Source organism: Lissotriton vulgaris, chromosome 1_1 (assembly GCF_964263255.1).
Source record: "Lissotriton vulgaris chromosome 1_1, aLisVul1.2, whole genome shotgun sequence".
NCBI classification, from domain to species: domain Eukaryota; kingdom Metazoa; phylum Chordata; class Amphibia; order Caudata; family Salamandridae; genus Lissotriton; species Lissotriton vulgaris.
The window spans coordinates 1,154,045,110-1,154,064,910 of record NC_141685.1 but is presented as its reverse complement, the minus strand read 5'-3'; the positions used below and the strand labels follow the sequence as shown (position 1 = coordinate 1,154,064,910).

At 45.0% G+C, this 19,801-nt stretch overlaps 1 protein-coding gene across 3 annotated transcripts in view; it reads left to right on the top strand.

The window, feature by feature from the left end:
• The window catches only part of SPATS2 (spermatogenesis associated serine rich 2), a 433,271-nt gene that overhangs the window by 354,559 nt on the left and 58,911 nt on the right, over positions 1-19,801 (top strand). For all 3 annotated transcript variants that reach the window (XM_086964068.1, XM_086964076.1, XM_086964057.1), the window contains 2 exons: positions 17,825-17,934; positions 18,715-18,817. In XM_086964068.1, the coding sequence (XP_086820194.1) occupies positions 17,825-17,934; positions 18,715-18,817 (213 nt within the window). The remainder of the gene's footprint in view (positions 1-17,824; positions 17,935-18,714; positions 18,818-19,801) is intronic.

Below are 19,801 nucleotides of genomic sequence, written 5' to 3'. Positions count from 1 at the left end.
AATATCAGGGACGATGACACCTGCTGGAACTGCAGGGAAGAGGGAGGAGAACTTGAGCACTTAATATTCAAATGCCCATGCGTCACCTCCTATTGGGACAGAATATTTGATCTCATTTCCAAAGCCCTACATATCACGCTCCCAAGGGAATTCTCAACGCTCGTCCTGGGATTTGCCAAAGCCGCCACACTCAATGATAACGATAAAGCCCTACTCGACCTACTGCTGACAGCAGCGGTTAAAATCATTCAGAATAATTGGAAAAACACGAACAAGGCTTCTTTCCCCCATTGGCTTAACTGGATCACTAATTTAAGAGGAGCCGACAACATAGCCCTCGCCTCTACCCCGTGGCGTCCCCACACACAGAAAACTCTGTTCCTCGCTAGATGACTACTTTGACCTGCACAAGCCACCTTGATTACACAATGGACTCGCGACCATCCCGTACACCCACCCTCCTAATTCACATGCTGTTGTGGTAATGATCTCAATCTAAGACTCTGTACGCCTACCTTCTTGTCAGTAAATAGATGCAACTCTCCTATGTATAATTCATGTATATTGTATAATTTATTGTATAATGTTTGTACAATTCACATGTATTCTCCATACGCCAATTTCTTTTATTTATTTGTTTTGTTTTGTTTACCCCTTATGTGTATATTTTCAAATTCTTTACTCTGTTAATAACATGTATACAGCTGTATATCTCTTAAACTCCTAATAAAAACTTTTGAACACAAAAAAAAAAAAAAATTCTGGCTGCACACCACCCAGAATAATTTCCTGCATAGCTAAACACTTATAAGGTCCCAAAGGCGCAACCTATTGTCTATATCAATGCTTGGTTTTCTTTTATTAACATTTAGTTTGAAGTTAACAAAATGAAAGAAACCGAGTAAATTGCAAGCCACAACAGAGGCTCTCTTTTTACATCTTCCATCCAGTGCATTACATTAATAAGTTAATAGCAAGCATGCCAACAGCGGCATAAACCCCACATGCTCACACAGCACAATTATCCTAGGTATTACTAACAGGGGCTGGGAGCCTTGCCAGTTCTGCCATCTCTGCAGGTGTCATAGCAGGGATCTGGCTGACACCTTCCCCCACAACCACCTCTGCACTGTGCCCCATGTGCACTAACACCTCGCCATCCTTCATCTGTCCACGTCACATAGTATAGCATTATATAGCGATCAGTTCTGTTGTAGTGCTGAAATCCAATACATGCCAAACAGGCCCCATTGACTGGCATCATGGGCCAATATTTCTTCAGCTGTTCCCTGCAATATGAAACGTCGTTCAGCCAGCGTTCAACATAGGAGGACCTCCCTCTTCTCCAGTGCATTGCCACCCTTCTTTTGTCCAGGAGGAATATCATGGCACTAAGCTTGCCGGTACTATCAGGCACATTTTTGATATACCCCAGTAAGGTCACCAGAAGACTCCTCTGTCCTTCATTGCTCCACAAACCTCTTTAATACATTTGTACACAGCATCCCAGAAAATGACTACCTCATGGCACCCTCAAGCTAAATGCAGAAAGTCTGTATCTGCGTCCCCACAGTGTGTGCAGCAGGAATCCTGTGCCAATCCCATTTTATGTAGTTTAGTGTTGGTGAGATATATCTTGTGCATATATTTGACATGTTTTAATCGTAGTCTTTAATTGGGCGACGAGGTGTCCGTCTGCTCAAGGCAGCACTTCTACTGCTTATCAGTTAGGTAAATTCTGAGATCAGTTTAACACTCAAATCTCACTTTTGATGTAATAACAAGGGATTTCTCTTGCATAGTTGTGTACAAACGAGTGATCAAACACCTCAGATGGGGAGGCCACCACACATCTCAGTGCCTCTAAATTTGGGAGCTTCTTTGGATAAGTGATATGCACTTCCTTGTAGGTGCTAAGCAATCTGACATGAAGCAAAATGTCTAGTGATATGCTGATCGTAACATTTTTAATGGCCCGTAAAGCAATGACATTTCCCGCTTGGTAAGAGATCCCTAACAACAGCCCCAATCTTTTCAGCTGATTCTGACCGGTCCATCCACTGTGACAGACAGGGTAGGGTTCTGAGCCGACTGCAATCCTCTCGGATAAAGGCAGGTCCGCTTAGCCCACTATCTCAACCAGTTTCATACCCACACAGCACTTTTCACACTAACAATCTCTCTTCTAGTTGGCACCGCCGAATGCATAAATTGCATTGACTATTGGGCTGGATTTGGTGTTATCAGCTTCAATTGCAAGGTGTGACTGATATAATGTTGACTAAAACCACTGATGAGCAAACTGAGCCTGCACACAGTAATAATATAGCTCATGGTCAGAAGGGCACTTTCCGCCCTGAGCATACACTAAAGTCACTATCTCCCATACCAGCCTCGGCTGCTACCCTGCCCATGTCAGATCAACCAGTAGCTATCTAATGCAGTTAAAAAACGCTTTTGTCAGTGGGATAGCAATATTAACTAGGAAAGGAATTTGGGCAGAATTACCATCCGGGTGATCAATCTTCTCTTTTAGGAGACTGTGGCAGCTTTGCCCACACAGGGGCCCGTTCTTCCAACCAAGCTACAGCTGTACCATTGTTCTACCTCCAAAGCGTGTCGAGATCCCTGCTGATCCATATCCTCAGCTGTTTCACAGTATGTCCCGCCCATGCCAGTGGGTATTCAATTGCAGATGAAGGCTTGGCTGGGGTCGGGGGGGAATATTACTGACCTGGACCAATTCACTTTGATCCCCGTCAGTCTGCCAAATCTAAAATACTCATGCACTATTGGCCCAAGATTTGTCTTAGGGTTCTTAACATAAGAAGTCACGTTCACAGTAGAGATGAGGAAAGAATCAACCCTCGCCCACTTCACCACCCCCAGACCGTTGAAGAAATACCCCCAGGCCAAATCCAGAAGCATTGCCCTTGAGGTCCTTGGGACTGCTGAAAACCAATCCGACCAATCCAAGGTAGCACAGAGAGCTGGGCAAACTCCCCATCTCAACAGGAGGTTGGGTGGCAAGTGGAAATCAATCAATCAAACCCAAGAAGAACGTGTTAAAATAAAGAAAAAAGAGAATCCTCCCTCTCCATAAGAGTGTTCACCAATCCACTTCAATACATATTTGTTGTCTGCAATCTGGGAGTAGCAGGTGTCAAGCGTCTGCCAGGGTTTCGGAAAATTCAGTGAGAGGCTCCGTCATTATCACTGCATGGTGTCCAGAACCTTCACTAGCTTCTCCTCTATGCTTCAGGTCGTTAGCAGTAATTGGTCACCAACTTGGGATCCGTGAAATAATCAACTTTTCTGATTTGCAGTCACACAAAGTCTAGCCGGGTAAAAGAGGGTGTACGACCATCATACAACCTGGACAGCAAGGATAATGCCCCAGTAGATCAAAATCTTTCTTCCCCGGTATTGCAAGTACCCTCTTTCCCATGCAGCCCTAATAACTGTGGCCCAATCCCTATAATGCAGTACTCTGGAAATGGTTGGGCGCGCCTGACCCTCCGATTGAGATTGTAGGTTCAGGAGTCAGTTAGAGCGCTCAGTCGAGAACATACCAGAAAGCTGCTCACAAAAGAGTGATTTCAGCGTTGATTCTACTTAGGTCTCAATATTTTCCATAGGTGTGGATTCCAACAGAAGAGTATCGTTTCTTCTGGAGCGTGCATCCAGATCTTCATTTTTAGCTTTGATAATCTCCAAAACATTCTCCATCCTCAAAAGCTGTTCATTGCTCATGTGGTAAATTTAAATTACCTATGCGGAATTTATGCGGTAAATATCAATAAGAATAACTCAGTCAAAAATAAGAGACAGAATCCGGGGTATTTGAGGTTTTAAAAGGGGTTTTATTCCTTAAAAAGGAATTGGTTATTGGTTCGAACCAGGTAGCATGTTCAAGGGAACGGATAGGACATGTACAATGATTTATTAACGGAACATCATATATATAGTCAATGCATTTACAATAGAGATTGATGCAGAAGGCGTAACAGCAAAGAGAAATGAGATAAGAACATGTGTACGTAACAGAAGGTGTGCACAAGGGCGTACACGGAGGTGTGTGCTAGACAACGTCACTGGAAACGTAACACAGGTGGGTGGATCCATAGAAGGATCCTGCAGTGTCAGCAGAAATACATGGCAGAGATGCGCGCGCAGCAGCATGACGTGTAATTGACGTGGAACTGGAGGGGGAAGGGGACTTGATATTTAGCCCTACATGAGGAGACAGAAGTCTGGGGTGTCAGAACAACCTAAACCCAAATCATATCTATATCTTGTGTTTAAGGAACTGTATTATCTAGAAGGAAAGGTCTCTCGGGCAGAGGCTATTCTATACTACTGCTAGTGCGTGCATATGCGACTACGTGTCTACGTGTAAAGCAAGGGGGCCATGGGCCTACCATGGTAACAGGAGCTATGAATTACTTGCATGGAGACAGTGAGGCCGGGCCCTTTGCTCTGCAGCTGGGGAGATGTTTTCCTAAACTACTAGACAGGAATGTATTTTTGAGGAGCGGAGCAGATAACTTGAAGGCTGAATACAGTCTTGGCAGGCAAGGCAGGCCGAGCTAGGCACCGCTCGCCGCACAGGGAGTAAGGCAGAGGTCAGGAAGCAACTGACTGTAGCCTTCAGAAACAGAAGGCAGAAAGGGCTCGATGGCAGGAATCAGGGCCTAACTCACCAGAGCTAGAAAACATGAAAAGTGCACCATATAAAGACGTTGGCAAGGCACACTTAGGAACGGAATATCTGACCCATTCATGGTGGATCTGAAAGAGGACATGTTAACGGTGGACGCAAATGTATTTGCGTCTTCATAGCTATAAGTGGAGGGAACATACATGTACTTGAAGCACGTACATGGAGCCGTTGGGGTCTACGATAGGGGACACAATTGACCATAAAAATTCATATTACCTCATTCCCTCCTTGTCCCCTACGGACCCTTCAGGATATATCAATCCTCATTAATCTATCAATCTGTTCATGTAACATCATTTGCTCTTCTTTCTTCTTACGGTGTTTTGAATGAGGGCTTAAATGAGGAATACATGATGTGGCGCACAAGCCGCAAATCGCTGGCCCACATTGCAGACATAGGCAACAACTGAATACTATGAGAAGGGCAATACCTAGGAAGGATAGGATCTTCCATCCCCAGGCTGACAGCACGCCCCAGAACCAACCGGACCAAGTCCAGGTGCCTGGATTCTGGTGTATCTGACTTGCAATCTTGTGAAGACGGGTAATGGCTCTGTATACTGATGGCGCGTTTTCTGGAATGAAAACACAGCAGCTCGATCCGATGACTCTACAGGCTCCGCCTCTATCGGCCAGGATGACGTCAAGGACGAGACGATTTTGAAGAACAACAATCCGCATAGCAGACTGCTCCTCTGTTAAGTTACCTAGGGCGGAAGTAGTTTCATTCACTACTGCTTCAAGGGTTCTAGTTAATTTTCGTATCAGTTTACTATTAAAGACAGTACCTAAGTAGGGAAAGAAACCTTTATTGAAGTCTGTGTATTGCTCCCATGCCGTTTCAGTATAGTCGACAATCGGGAGATCTCTCTGTGGTCTATTGTGTACTAGATGGATATCCCTATGATAATCAGGAGGGGCTAGGAAAACGGGTGGCAGAAGGAATGCAATGTAACAGGTACCATCCCAGTCTAGAGGTAAATGTGTATATGCTGTATGACCACATACGAAGTAGGAATGACGTGAAGCTTTAAATGTAGACTTGCCTTTATCACTGAATTCGATCACAGTAGTACATTTACTATGACCCAGGTGTACTGAACCATTCTTTCTGACACATAATTCACCTTTGACTGGTAGCACTGACATAGCAGGTAAGACTGGTTCGGCTTCGGATTCAACATTCAGAATCATGAGGTTAAGTGTAAAATTACCTAATCCATATACTTCATTTTCTAAGTCAGTCCCTGTCCTTTTTGGAAGACCCTCCTTGTCAGGGAAACATACTTTATGCAGAACCGTGTTCAGATTTCCCCATACCCAGGTACCCTGGTAAACTACGGAATCAGAATCTAAGGAATTAATTAAAGGAAACCATGCACCACATGAACCATTACGGGTACGGAAAAAGAGGCAGAACTCCCTTGTATTTCTGATAGGGAGGGAGTCGGCCACATATCCAACAATTGGTAGCATTGCTGGTCTGATGGGAATGATGTAACATACTAATGAATGTGTTGTTGCGCAGCGCAAGTCGATAAGATAGTTCATGCGGGGGTAGTTCACTGAAAGAGTGCTCGACAGTGTCATTTGAAGAAGAATGTACACGCTTGAAAATAGGGTAGTATACATGCAACAGTACACTTGCAGCAATAATCATAAGACTCAGAAAAAACATAATCAATAGTGTCACAATGCAGTGGCTGCGAAGAGATTCACAATATTCACGTTTCTTGAGCTGTTTCTGTCTATCTCTCTCTCTGTTGGGGTCTAGGGGATACATGTCAGAAACTCGTCTAACTGATTCACCTAGGGGAGGACTTAAACAATTAAACTGTCTGACTTGCTAGACCTCAATTTTAATTTATAGTTCTGAGAAGAAGTTTTCTCGACCAAGGGAAGTTTTGAGTCAGTCTGTGGAGGAGGGCCGGGCTGGGAGTCTAGAGCTGGCGGCAGTCCATGAAACTTTTTGATATGACTCGAGTGAAGCCAGCCCTTGCGGCCCTCCACTTTTATAGCGGTCCTTGTGGTCAAAAGTACTAGTCTTGGTGCTTGCCAGCGGGGCTCCAGCGGACTTCTCCTGTCGAAATTCCTAATGTAGACGAGGTCTCCCGGAACCACTTCATGGGGCTTCACCTCGGTGTTGTCGGGAAAGGCTGCAGCAACCTGTGAACGACATGATTGGAGTGCAGACATCAAAGAGGCAAGGTAATCTGTCAGCATATTACAATCGACATCAGTAATCTTTCTTGGCAGAGGCGTCCCCCACATATTCGGTGGCCTACCAAAGACCACCTCGTACGGGGATAGCCCTGTTCTGGAGTGTGCAACCATTCTCATGAAAAAGAGTGCAACTGGCAAAGCTACGATCCAGTCGACTCCTTTTTCTCTACAAATTTTGGCAAGACGAATTTTCAGGGTCTGATTATGTCTCTCTACGAGACCTGCTGCTTTGGGATGTCGGACACAGTGGAACTTCCACTGATAGCCAAGCAGGAGAGATACCTGCTTCATAAGCTCGGACGAGAATGGCTGACCTTTATCGGAGTATACGATGCGGGGCAAACCATATCTGGGGAAAAATTCACGAACCAACTGCTTGGCAGTGGTCGGAGCAGTGTAATCTGGGACTGGATAGGCTTCTGTCCAACGGGAAAGTGCACATACAACTACGAGGACATATTTGAATCCTCGACAGCGTTCCATCTGGATATAATCCATCTGGAGGACTTCAAAAGGGTGATCGGGAGGATGAAATCCACCTTGCTCTACGGGAATGCTTTTACCTGGATTGAACTGACAACATATCATGCAAGTACGCACTTTCTGTTTGGCTGCTGCTCGTAAATGTTTATTGAACCAGATATTTTGAATACTGTCTAACATGGCTTTTTCTCCCAAATGTGCAGGACTGTGTACTGTGTTAATGATTACTAGGACCATAGAGTCGGGGAGAAACCATGTAGATTTTCCCTTCGTCATCCATCCCTGTTCTGTCTGGATCCCTCCTAGTTCAATCCATTTCTTGATTTCGTCTGGTGTAGCATGTGTCTGTATATCGATTACATCTAGGGCGGGATCCTTAACTGTCATGCAATGTGTCGGTGTCTGAACTATTGTCTTTGTCAGATCAGTTGTGTGAGTCTGAGTCTGAGCTGTATGCTTGGCTGTGCGATCTGCTAGGTCGTTACCCTGGGAAATGATATCTGTGACTTTGGTATGTGCCTTGCACTTCATGATAGATATTGCTGTAGGCAGATGTATTGCATCTAACAGAGTTTGAATGAGGGGACCGTGCTGAATTTTGGCTCCGTGAGAGGTCAAAAAACCTCTCTCTCGCCAGAGTACACCGAAGTCGTGTACGACTCCAAATGCATAACGTGAATCTGTGTATATGTTAACTCTCTTGTTCTTTGCTCGAATACAGGCTTGGGTCAGAGCGATGAGCTCTGCTGCTTGAGCTGACAGGATGTCTATACAATTTGTTTCTATAACTTCAGTTTCTGTCGTGACTGCGTATGCTGCCACTAATTCTCCTGTACTTGTTCTCATACATGAACCATCCACATAAAGTGTCAGGTCTGGATCTGGTAATGCGGTGTCTGTCAAGTCTTGTCTGGGTTTCGTCGTAATGGTAATGACTTCAATACAGTCATGTGCCAATGGGTCTGTCTCACTTAATGGCAGAAGTGTAGCAGGGTTCAATGTGTTGCAACGTCTGATTTCTATGTGTGGCTGAAATAATGTCAATTCATAACCTGTCAGTCTTGCTATAGTCAAGTGCTGGGTCTGTGTTCGGTTTAAAAGAACTTCCACGGAGTGTGGAACCTGTACTGTCAGTTGATGTCCTAACACTATGGAATCACTTTGTCTGATTGCTAGAGCTGTTGCTGCTACTGACTTCAAGCACGCAGGCAGAGCCTGGGCTACTGGATCCAATGTACTAGAAAAATAAGCACACGGTTTGTATAAACCTGCTTGATCCTGAGTGAGTACTGACAATGCAGTACCTTCACGTTCTGTGACAAAAAGTGTAAAAGGCTTACTGTAACATGGTGTCGCTAAAACTGGTGCTTGACATAAGGCTTTCTTTAAGTCCTCAAAAGCTTGTGTGTGTTCCTGAGTCCAAGGGAGGACAGTCGATGTCGCTGCCTCCTGGGTTGTCAACTGTATGAGTGGTTTCGCTAGAAATGCATACTGAGGAATCCATTGTCTACAGTAAGAAGTGAGGCCTATAAAGGCTCGTACCTCCTTTTGTGTCTTGGGTTGTGACATGTTTACAATTAACTGGATGCGGTCAGGTGTTAGCTGTCTCCCCCCTTTGGTCAGCAAGTGCCCAAGGTAAACAACTTGCTGAACACAGAATTGTAGCTTGGAAGGGGACACCTTGTGTCCCTTGTCAGCCAGGAAATGCAAAACTGTCAGTGACGCTTGCTCACATTCAGGTTCGCTGCGGGCGGTGATCAGTAGATCATCGACATACTGTAACAGGGCAGTGTTATCAGGCATGTGTATACTGTCTAGTTGTCTTTTCAGTGCTTGACTATAGATGCTGGGGCTTTCTGTGAATCCTTGAGGTGCGCGTGCAAATTTGAAACTTCTTCCATTTAAACAGAATCCGAAGAGGTATTGGCTTTCCGAATCAATGGGGACGCTAAAGAAGGCGTTCTTCAGATCAATTACAGTAAAGAACGTGGCTTCGGAATCAATGCCAGTCAACAGAGACGAGATATCTGGGACCACAGGATACTGTGGTACGATGCATTTATTCAATTCGCGCAGATCGATAACTAAACGATAAACTGGGGGTGCATTTGGATCAGTACGTTTAAGAATTGGAATGACGGGGGAGTTACATAGATTCGAGTCGGTTTCTACAACCACACCTTGTGCAATGAGCTCGTCAATGATTTTCAGTAAAGCCGCTACAGCATCTGGTGGTAACTTGTATTGTCGGATTCGTGGTAAGACTACTCCTGGTCTAAGTGTGACTCGATATGGGGTAATGTGCATACAACCTACATCAGTGGGGCCTTGTGCCCATAAATGTGCAGGAACATTCTGTAATCTGGGGTCAATATCTCTCAACACATAGTGACCTTTAAAGTCGCGTAAAAACAGTCTTACTCCTTCCGGAGAACAACATATCACAGCTCCTAGAGCTTTCAGTGTCTTGATGCCTAACAAGTTCTCTGGACATGATTTCGTTAACAATAAATCTGTCGTGCGAGATAACGGACCCACTAAAAGAGGTACTGGTTTCGATACTTCGTTTACAATAGGTTTGCCTGAAAATCCAAGGGAAACATTCTGTGAGCCTGAGAGGGGTGCCCCTGGAACCTCGTCATGACTTATAGTTGTTCTGCTTGCCCCTGTATCAATCAAGAACTTCCTATCTTTCCCTAACACTTGACTGTGTACATAAGGACCTTCTTGATCTACAGGAACCTCAATAAGAGGCAAGCCAACTTCCCTCTCTAGGCTGTTTCATGTGTATCGCTGATAATCGGGATAATCTGTTTGCGCATACTGGTACATCTGTTGTGTTGCATGTTGTGTTGCGGCAATGGGCTGTGGCTGTGGTACGGCTACGGTCTGTACTGTCTGTTGTGAAGCTTGCTTAGGCTGGATATTCTGTGATACTTGTTGTTGGTCCTGGTCCTGTCTAGGAGGACGCGGCCTCTCTTTAGTTTTACCTGTAGCTATATTGTGTTTCAAAACTGCACAATCATTTATATAGTGACCTGGCTGTTTACAATAGTTGCATATCCCTTTAACAGGAGCTGCTGAATTATTAGACTGTGTCATACCCTTTTTCTGACCGTCAGCTGGAACTGACTGAGCAACTAACATTTTCATTTTTGTGTCTTTCATACGTCTTTGTTCGTGATCATGTCCTTCTCTAATTCTGTTCTGGTGATACTGTAACATTTGTAACATTTGTGAAGGCGTGTTAGCTTGCCATGTGCTCTCGACTTTCAGAACACGATTCTTAACTTGGGGCAGGGAATTTTCGACCAATTTGGATACAAAAAGATGTGGATATGACTCGCTACTTGGTTTCAGGCCACTATTAATAACAAAACATTTCTCAAATCGGGAATAAAAATCACTAGTATCTTCATCGGGTTTCTGTTTACAGGCTGAGATTGCATCCCAGTCCTCCTTTTTCGTTGCTAACAAACGTGGCAATACTTGTACTAACAATCCTGGTAATGCTTTAATTTTGTCCCCAAGCCCTAAACCTGGGGTACGAGTATTTTCTTCGTTCTCTAATGCAGCCCACTCAATCTTTTGCTCTCCCACCTCCCATTCCTTTTCTTTCAGTTTCTCGTAAATACCGGCAGGCAGTAATACTTTTAATATTTTCATGATGTCGGGGTAGGTATAATCACCCATGAGTAACATGTCTTTTATTTCACGGTGGAAACCTGCTGGATCTTTGTCATGACTAGGCACTAATTTCTTCATTTCTAACAGTTCCATTTTAGTTATGGGTGTGTACACAAACACACGTCTAAAGGTATTATCATTCTTGACTGGATGTACTTCTCGCAAGGGATTCTGCCTGTCTATGGAATACATTTTTCTTTCTGGGGGTGGAGCTGGAACAAACTGTGCATTCAGGAAAGTACTGTATCTGTGCCGATGCTCTAGAATAATTTTAATTAAGTCGGTACCTAGACCTCTCCATCTATTCGAGAGTAGCTCCATTAAAATATCAGGTAGGGGACCTGGATCAGAATGTTGGCCTTTAAACAATATAAGGAGATGTTGAATCATGTATATTCCGGCTAATTTCTGCTCATCAGGGGAAAGATTTAAAAAGGTCTGCGCTAAGCCGTCATCACTATATTTATCGGAACTGTCAGCCCATTGGACTGCTGATCTGGCTAATTCTTGTTCATCCATGGAATCGAGTACATGGTACCCCATTCGTTCTTGAAGTATTCTATCGGTAGCCTGAAATAGATGTTCAGGAGTCTTTGGATTTGACATGGCCGCTTGAAAAAGTCTCTTATTTTCTGGATGTACCGGACGTATTGAATTATTAAAAGGTCTTCCCTTACCTACATATGCTATCGTTTCTCTAGCTGGTAATTGCAATGTTCCTGTTGTCGTTTCTGGTTGTTCCTCCTCCCCCGAGGACTCAGTCTTGTCTGTATCTATTTCTCTTTCGTGCTGTCTTCTTTCATGTATTTGTTCTACTGCTTTTCGGATTCTTCGGTACATATTTTCTATACTATTCTGTTTATCATGTTTTCCGTCTGCTATATTCTGACCCCATTTGGTAAGTGCTTTCATTTCTTCCTGGTCTACACCAGGCCTATCTTGGTCTCTTATCAAGCAGTTTATAAAGAAACGTAATATCATTTTTTGAGTGTCAACTTTCTGGTATGCCATGGCCTCGCCAATACTCTCAGGACCTTCCCCCGTTTGGACAAAATGATATATTCTGTCTAGATGATCAATCATTCCAGGTAGTAACATTAGATAGTTTGCAACTCGTCGTAGACGTACTGATGATAACATCATTCTGTCGTCTTTACCGGGTACTGGATCATATCTACAATCTGTAAGAGGCTCATTAAGTATGTCGTAACTCGCTGTTTCAGGTGTACGTTGTTGTGCTAAATCCCTATAAGTCAATCGGTGTGCTTGTGGCGGTGTTTGAAAACATCCTGCTGCCCCTCCCGAAGTGCCGGGTCCAAAAGGGTTTAGTGGATTAATAATAGGGAGAATAGGTGCCGGAAGGGCCGGGAGAATAGGCGCAGGATGTGGAACGGGAGGAGGAGTTTGTTGTTGCGGAAGTGGTGGTAGGTTATCTCGGGGTGGAGTGCCATCAGCAGGTGGTGTGCGTGGTGGCGGAACATTAACATATTCGGGGGCTACATCGTCTAAATAGGAAGAGAGGAATATGTCTTTTGCGGTCTTGTGACGTACTTTAGTCGGGAGCAATGGAGGGGGCAGATTCTTCGGTATTTCCGGAGTGGCCTTAGGTAAACCCTCGGCCAGAAGAGGATACATACCATTCATAAGAGCGTTTCGTTGCCGGTCTACTTGTTCTGTTTTTACTCGTATCCCCTCTTCAACTAATACATTTTCTCGGGCCTTGTCTGAATCCTCTCTACTTTTCTCTGCTTTTCTGAGTGCTTTTTCTGTCCGTCTGTGCGATTCTTTACGCCATAATTCAATGGCATCTTTCTGTGACTGTCTGGCTTTCTTTTTCCATAATGCTTCTTCTACTCTTATGATGCACTCGGCATCCCATGTCCCTGCAGCGGGCCATCTCTGATTCTCTGCTAGATCTTTGGTGTAATCCACCCACAAATCGAGATATAATACAGCATCTAGGCCGTGTTTGTGGTACATAAAGTACCCTGGTGTGTCCCTGGGTGGAATGGGAACAGCTTCCTCTAGTATCCCTTTTCTCGTTCCTATCTGTCTCAGTTTAGAGAACAGCGGCATTTTCAGCCGTACTACTTGGTACTTGATACTTACTTGGATTTGGACAATCAATACAATAAACACAGTAATATAGATCGAACAATCACTCATACCACGACATTAAAACACATTTAAACATTTTGAAAACGAACAACAATAACTAGAATGAAACTATCTACCTGCATACTCGATATACTGCTAAACAGTACAGATACACTGCTAAACAGTGCAGACCGTGGCTGTGTACCCAACCCCGTCTTGACCGGGCACAAATTAATGCACTCGTCTAGATGCGTCCCCAGCAACGGTACTCACCGGGAAGCACGGAACAGAAGGCCTCGGAAACTCGATACTGGACTGGACCCTGGACTCGACTTGATTCGTGACGCAGGTACTTCGGAACTTCGGAACTGGTGGGCCTCCAAATACCTCGGACTTTGCTCTCTCAGCTAGGCTCTGGTCGGGATCCTCCGCACTCCTCACCGCCTCGTCTGGGTGTCGATCGCAGCCTCAGTCACCTCCGTTGGCCTGAGGGAGATACAGGAAATCCTGCGGGTACGCGTAGTTGTCCTTCACGGCTGTGGCAGGGGACCGGGCCTGCAACGCACCTCCGGCGCGTGGGGTGGGGGAGGGGTCCCTATTCGGGCGCCAATTATGTGGTAAATTTAAATTACCTATGCGGAATTTATACGGTAAATATCAATAAGAATAACTCAGTCAAAAATAAGAGACAGAATCCGGGGTATTTGAGGTTTTAAAAGGGGTTTTATTCCTTAAAAAGGAATTGGTTATTGGTTTGAACCAGGTAGCATGTTCAAGGGAACGGATAGGACATGTACAATGATTTATTAACGGAACATCATATATATAGTCAATGCATTTACAATAGAGATTGATGCTGAAGGCGTAACAGCAAAGAGAAATGAGATAAGAACATGTGTACGTAACAGAAGGTGTGCACAAGGGCGTACACGGAGGTGTGTGCTAGACAACGTCACTGGAAATGTAACACAGGTGGGTGGATCCATAGAAGGATCCTGCAGTGTCAGCAGAAATACATGGCAGAGATGCGCGCGCAGCAGCATGACGTGTAATTGACGTGGAACTGGAGGGGGAAGGGGACTTGATATTTAGCCCTACATGAGGAGACAGAAGTCTGGGGTGTCAGAACAACCTAAACCCAAATCATATCTATATCTTGTGTTTAAGGAACTGTATTATCTAGAAGGAAAGGTCTCTCGGGCAGAGGCTATTCTATACTACTGCTAGTGCGTGCATATGCGACTACGTGTCTACGTGTAAAGCAAGGGGGCCATGGGCCTACCATGGTAACAGGAGCTATGAATTACTTGCATGGAGACAGTGAGGCCGGGCCCTTTGCTCTGCAGCTGGGGAGATGTTTTCCTAAACTACTAGACAGGAATGTATTTTCGAGGAGCGGAGCAGATAACTTGAAGGCTGAATACAGTCTTGGCAGGCAAGGCAGGCCGAGCTAGGCACCGCTCGCCGCACAGGGAGTAAGGCAGAGGTCAGGAAGCAACTGACTGTAGCCTTCAGAAACAGAAGGCAGAAAGGGCTCGATGGCAGGAATCAGGGCCTAACTCACCAGAGCTAGAAAACATGAAAAGTGCACCATATAAAGACGTTGGCAAGGCACACTTAGGAACGGAATATCTGACCCATTCATGGTGGATCTGAAAGAGGACATGTTAACGGTGAACGCAAATGTATTTGCGTCTTCATAGCTAAAAGTGGAGGGAACATACATGTACTTTAAGCACGTACATGGAGCCGTTGGGGTCTACGATAGGGGACACAATTGACCATAAAAATTCATATTACCTCATGTAGCGCCATCTTCACAGTCAGATAGTCAAAGTTCCAGATGATACACTTAGTCATCATATTTATCTATTTTGTTGCTCATCCGGTCTAGTCTATTAGTCAGGTCATCAATTTTAGAATCGACTGTGCAGACTGTTGCATATCTGTTTGCAAAGATTTAACATCCAAGTGAGAGCTGGATTCCCAAGAAAGCTGTTCTGATGAGGATCCTCTGCTAGCATCAGTGCTGATGGATCTCAAAGGCCTTTTTGCCTTGAAGGTTAGCTTAGCATGGCTCCGATTATGTTTTCCATCATAGCTGGAAGCTAGTGTGCGACCAAACCAGACCACTAAGGCAACAGTTGGGTCGCCAACCCATCGTGGAACACTGCAAGCGTAGTTTGCAATCCTGGTGGGTCCCGCCTCACCCCAGCACAATGCGGGGGGCACGAGCCATGCCTCCCTGTTCTGAATGTCCAACTTTCAAGGTTACTTAATAGGTGGGGAACTCAGGGTGCCAGTCCAATATTATAGCCCCACAAGTCCAAGGAGAGCCCACCTGCTTGCAATCAGGATGATTCCATAGTACTGTCCTATCATCAGGATTCCAGCACAGAGCGACAGACCCAAGCATTCAGAGCTTGCCTGCCGTCAAACCACAAAGTAGAAGCTGCGGTAGACACAAGGGGGTTTGGGAGACTTGGTGCAGGCCGCTGGTGTTATCACATCCCCTCTGGGAAACCTGCAATCAAAGTTTAGGCTGCTCTGCACCGCCTGCTCACTGCAGGTTCTTACCCCGGGCAGGGCCTCAGCTCCAGCCACCAGCATGCCCGCTTCGCTTCCTTGCTTGACCCTCGACACCAGATGTGCTCTGTCCCAGCTGCCAACTCAGTCTGCCCCCTTTATCTAGGCCTGCTGCCCAGCAATCTCCTCCAGGTCAGGAGCTCATCTCCTGGACTTTCTCAGAGTTTTTTATTATGCAAGTAGGCCTCAGATCGGATTCACAACCAATTGCTACCAACTCACCCTCCAGCAACAGCAAAAACACTCTTTTCCGCCACCTGGATCTCTTTCTGCTATGTGAAGGACTGTCTTACTGGGTATTAGCTCGGATTCCTGTCGGATTCTCCTCCTGATCAGCAGAGCCTCACTTGGTGTCGGCCATCTTGCAGCCAGGATCTCTGGTGCCCTTCATTTACCTCCTCAGTTGATCTTATTTTCCTCTATTGAATTTTCATCCTCTCTGATTACTGATTTTTGTCCTTTGATGTTTGAAATTCACTGACTTGTCCTTTCTTGCATTGCCCTTTAAAAATCCCTAAACATCTGAGCTTTTACAACCTCGCTCTCACCCTCCAGTCTGGCCTTGAGATTTTTCACTCAACTGAGACGGATCCCTCTCTTTACTACAATTTACTCTCATCAGAATTCCACAACTGGTTATCAGTACTTCTCTTTCTTGGCCTATGTGCTACCTGCAGTATTGTAGACCTTCTGCCGTCTGTACCCACTCAGTTCTCTTGGCTTTGCCAGCATCGCCCTTGAATAGTTCGTAAGTTTTTTTTAAGGTCGAGCCTGGGCAGTTCATGTGCTGCTCTGTGAGGCATGCTGTTTTCAGGTATGGTCTTGAAGCTTCGCCCACTCTCAGCCCATATTTTTCATTGGCTTGTGTCATTGTCTTTCCTAAACTGGGGCTTTTCATTGGTCAATAGGCTTGGTAGTCCCTCCTTAGTACCGTCTTGGCTCACCTTGTAACCTCCCATAAGGACTGGCCCTCTTAAGTGTGTTGTTACTCGATAAGCTTTAATTACAGCCTCTGAGCACCATTTTGTTAAATTGTTTTCACCTGTCTGCTGTTGCAGTCCGAAGGCTTGTTTTTTATTTTTATTTTATTTTTTAATAGCACGGCCCCTCAGTGACATCCGTGTATCTCATTTATTTGCGGCGGGAGGACCCGGCCACAGGGGTTTTTCTTTCTATCTATTCACATTTTTGTTGATGTTTACAAGCAACCCATGCCGGGCTTGCACGTTACTAGAGGCTGCGCCCTTTTCTTTAGATAAACTGCGTCTAAAGAAATGTCCACCGGGCACTATTAAAGTGAAACCGCAGAATCGGGCACTTTTACAAAAAAAAGCATTTGTTTGTCAACTTGACAAACAAATGCTTTTTTTTTTGTAAAGGTGCCCCATACCGCGCTTTCACTTTAATGGTGGCCTTGCCCCTTTCTTTAGATGCTGCTTGTCTAAAGAAAGGGGCATGACCTCTATTAACATGGAAGTGTGGCATGGGGCGCGTTTGAACAACAAAAAATATTTGCAATGCAATAGGTCTCACTTTTAAGCTATTGTCATTTACTCTCATAGATGCAAGACCTATTGCATTGCAAATGCTTGTTCCTATTTTCAGTGACGTCAGTTAGTTGTATTTTCTGTACTAGAAATCCATGCGCTATTGTTGCATCTCCTGGCAGCGCAGCCTTCTAATGGGTGTGAGGCGGTCACCAGTGTCAGGCAAAAGCAGCCTGGTGGCTAGTGCGGTCGGCCCAGTAGACAGACAGTTCAAGTCACCTTTATTGCCCCCACGGTCTCTCTCTTCATTGCATACAATTGTCGAAAGTGGTGTCCCCTTGCTGGCCCTGGTTGAATTCTCTGTATTCAGGCTAGACTCAGTCTTCTGGTATTGCCATTGACTGCAGTCTCACTCCAGATTTGTTGTGCCTGTTGCTGCCTTTTGCTGGCTATTGTTTCTGATGTGATCTCTCTGCGGTGCTTGTTGTGGTGATGTCATACACTTTGTGCTGATTCTGACTCTTGCTCTCTCCCACAGTGGACATTTTAAAGAACCGTCAGAAGAAGGCAGAGGACCTTAAAAAGCTAACAGATGTGGCAGTGAGAATGACTGAGGAGCAGCTTTCAGAGCTACGTGCTGATATCAAGGTAACCTTCCTGTAGGACCCGTCGTCATTTCCTATCGTAGATGGCACAGTCCGAGGGAAGGTGTCAAAGGAAGCTCTCACGCCTTAGTGCTTACGTGCTGACTTAAGTGCATCAACAAAATAGTCTAATTTCCAAAGTTTTTGTGTACATTGATCTTATATTGCACCGCTTTCCCTTCTCTCTGTCTCGTTCCTCCTATCCCATCCTCTTGTCACTCCTTTCCCTGACTCTTGCAATCTTGCCTCACTCTTCCCATCCTCTTATGGCCAGGTGTCTCCTCATCTCATGCTCCCTCCTCAGTGCCATACTTCCATCTTGTAAACACAATAAGATGATGGATGGAGTGCTGAAACCTTTCAAACATTCACCCCCAGTCAAGAGATCTAGGTTCAATCCATCCTTCTTTTGCTCATCATACCACCCCAGTTTGGACCCAGCCATATGCATATCAGTCTTAAACCTACACCTCATGGGAACAGTCCAGACCGAACTGCCAAGCGAGATGCTCCCTGGACCGCAATACAAGCATCCTGGATACTTCAATCTTGTGCCGTCACTTTTGGGTGAACATTGTTCCAATCCTCTAATAATGCCAAAGCTAAAGTTGTAATGTATTCTCTGCTAAGAATGTCAACCCTAAATTGTCTGGGCGTTCTCTGACCTCTCCTATGCCTGCAGTTTTCCATCCCTCTGTCTGCTTTCCCCCTACCGTGCTCGTGAAGTCATTTGTACCTCTGCCAACATTATTATTTTAACATTGCTTCTACCTCTCCTATATAGCATTTTGTCAGTGAGCGGAAGTATGATGAAGACCTTGGGCGGTCGGCACGGTTCACCTGTGACCTGGACCCTCTAAAGAACAGCATTAACCTTTTTGGTCAAGGTAAGAAATTTGGGGTCCTGCTCGGAAAAAACGTGCATAACAAACGTTCAATAGCCGCCAGTGGCCCAATTGCATGCTGTTGCCTGCGACAACCAATGCCAGTTTACTCCTTGTCCTTTTCCAGACAGTGAGAATGCCACTTCAGATAGCAGCCATCTGTTTGCCATGACATGTTGATTCCTTTGAACATCCAACAGAGGCAAATACAGAGCAATCAGTTCCTTCATCGAACAACCCTCATCACAATTATGAAATATTTGGCAGTAAAATTGATAAATTGGCGATTGAAGACATGTTCATCAAATTATACTTTATATTTGTCTACCTGAACACCCAGAGAGGATTTGCACAGGTCTTCCCTTGCATGCCCTCTTGGTAGTATCTCAAGACCCTAAGGGTTAAAATTAGCTCACTTCAGGTGACGAGTTGTACTGTATTAAGTGTGTCTTTATTGGCTACTGAACAGTGTTGCACCGAAAAAGATTCCACCTTGATACCCACATTTTGCAGATTTTTTTTTCTGATGGAAATATGCTGAAATATTGATTTCGCACGATTTATTGCAATGTTGTATTGCAACGTTGCAGAATGCCTCTAACTGATTACTTGACCCAGGGAAGTGTGCACGTGTCCCAGTCTTTCAGAGGGCGCCTGCTTATTTCTTCCCTGGGGAGACAGATATCCTTTATCAAGGACTGCTTTCTGTGCCCCTTCCAGTGGCCAGTAGCTTCCTGCAGTTTACACCATAGTTGAGCTTTGGCTGTGAGGGCAGCTCAGTAAGGAGAACACGTGTTTCTTCCTAGTCTGTGTACTTCCCCTTGAAATAGTTTTAAAAGTATTGATCTTTCCTTTTGGATCAACTGTTTCAGCACTTCATCTTCTCAATAGCTCTTGCAGTGTACATTCTTTCTGGCCTGCTGCTATGTCAGCGAAGGCTCACCCACTCAAGCCAGGCAGCACAGTACTAGCTTAATCATTAAACTG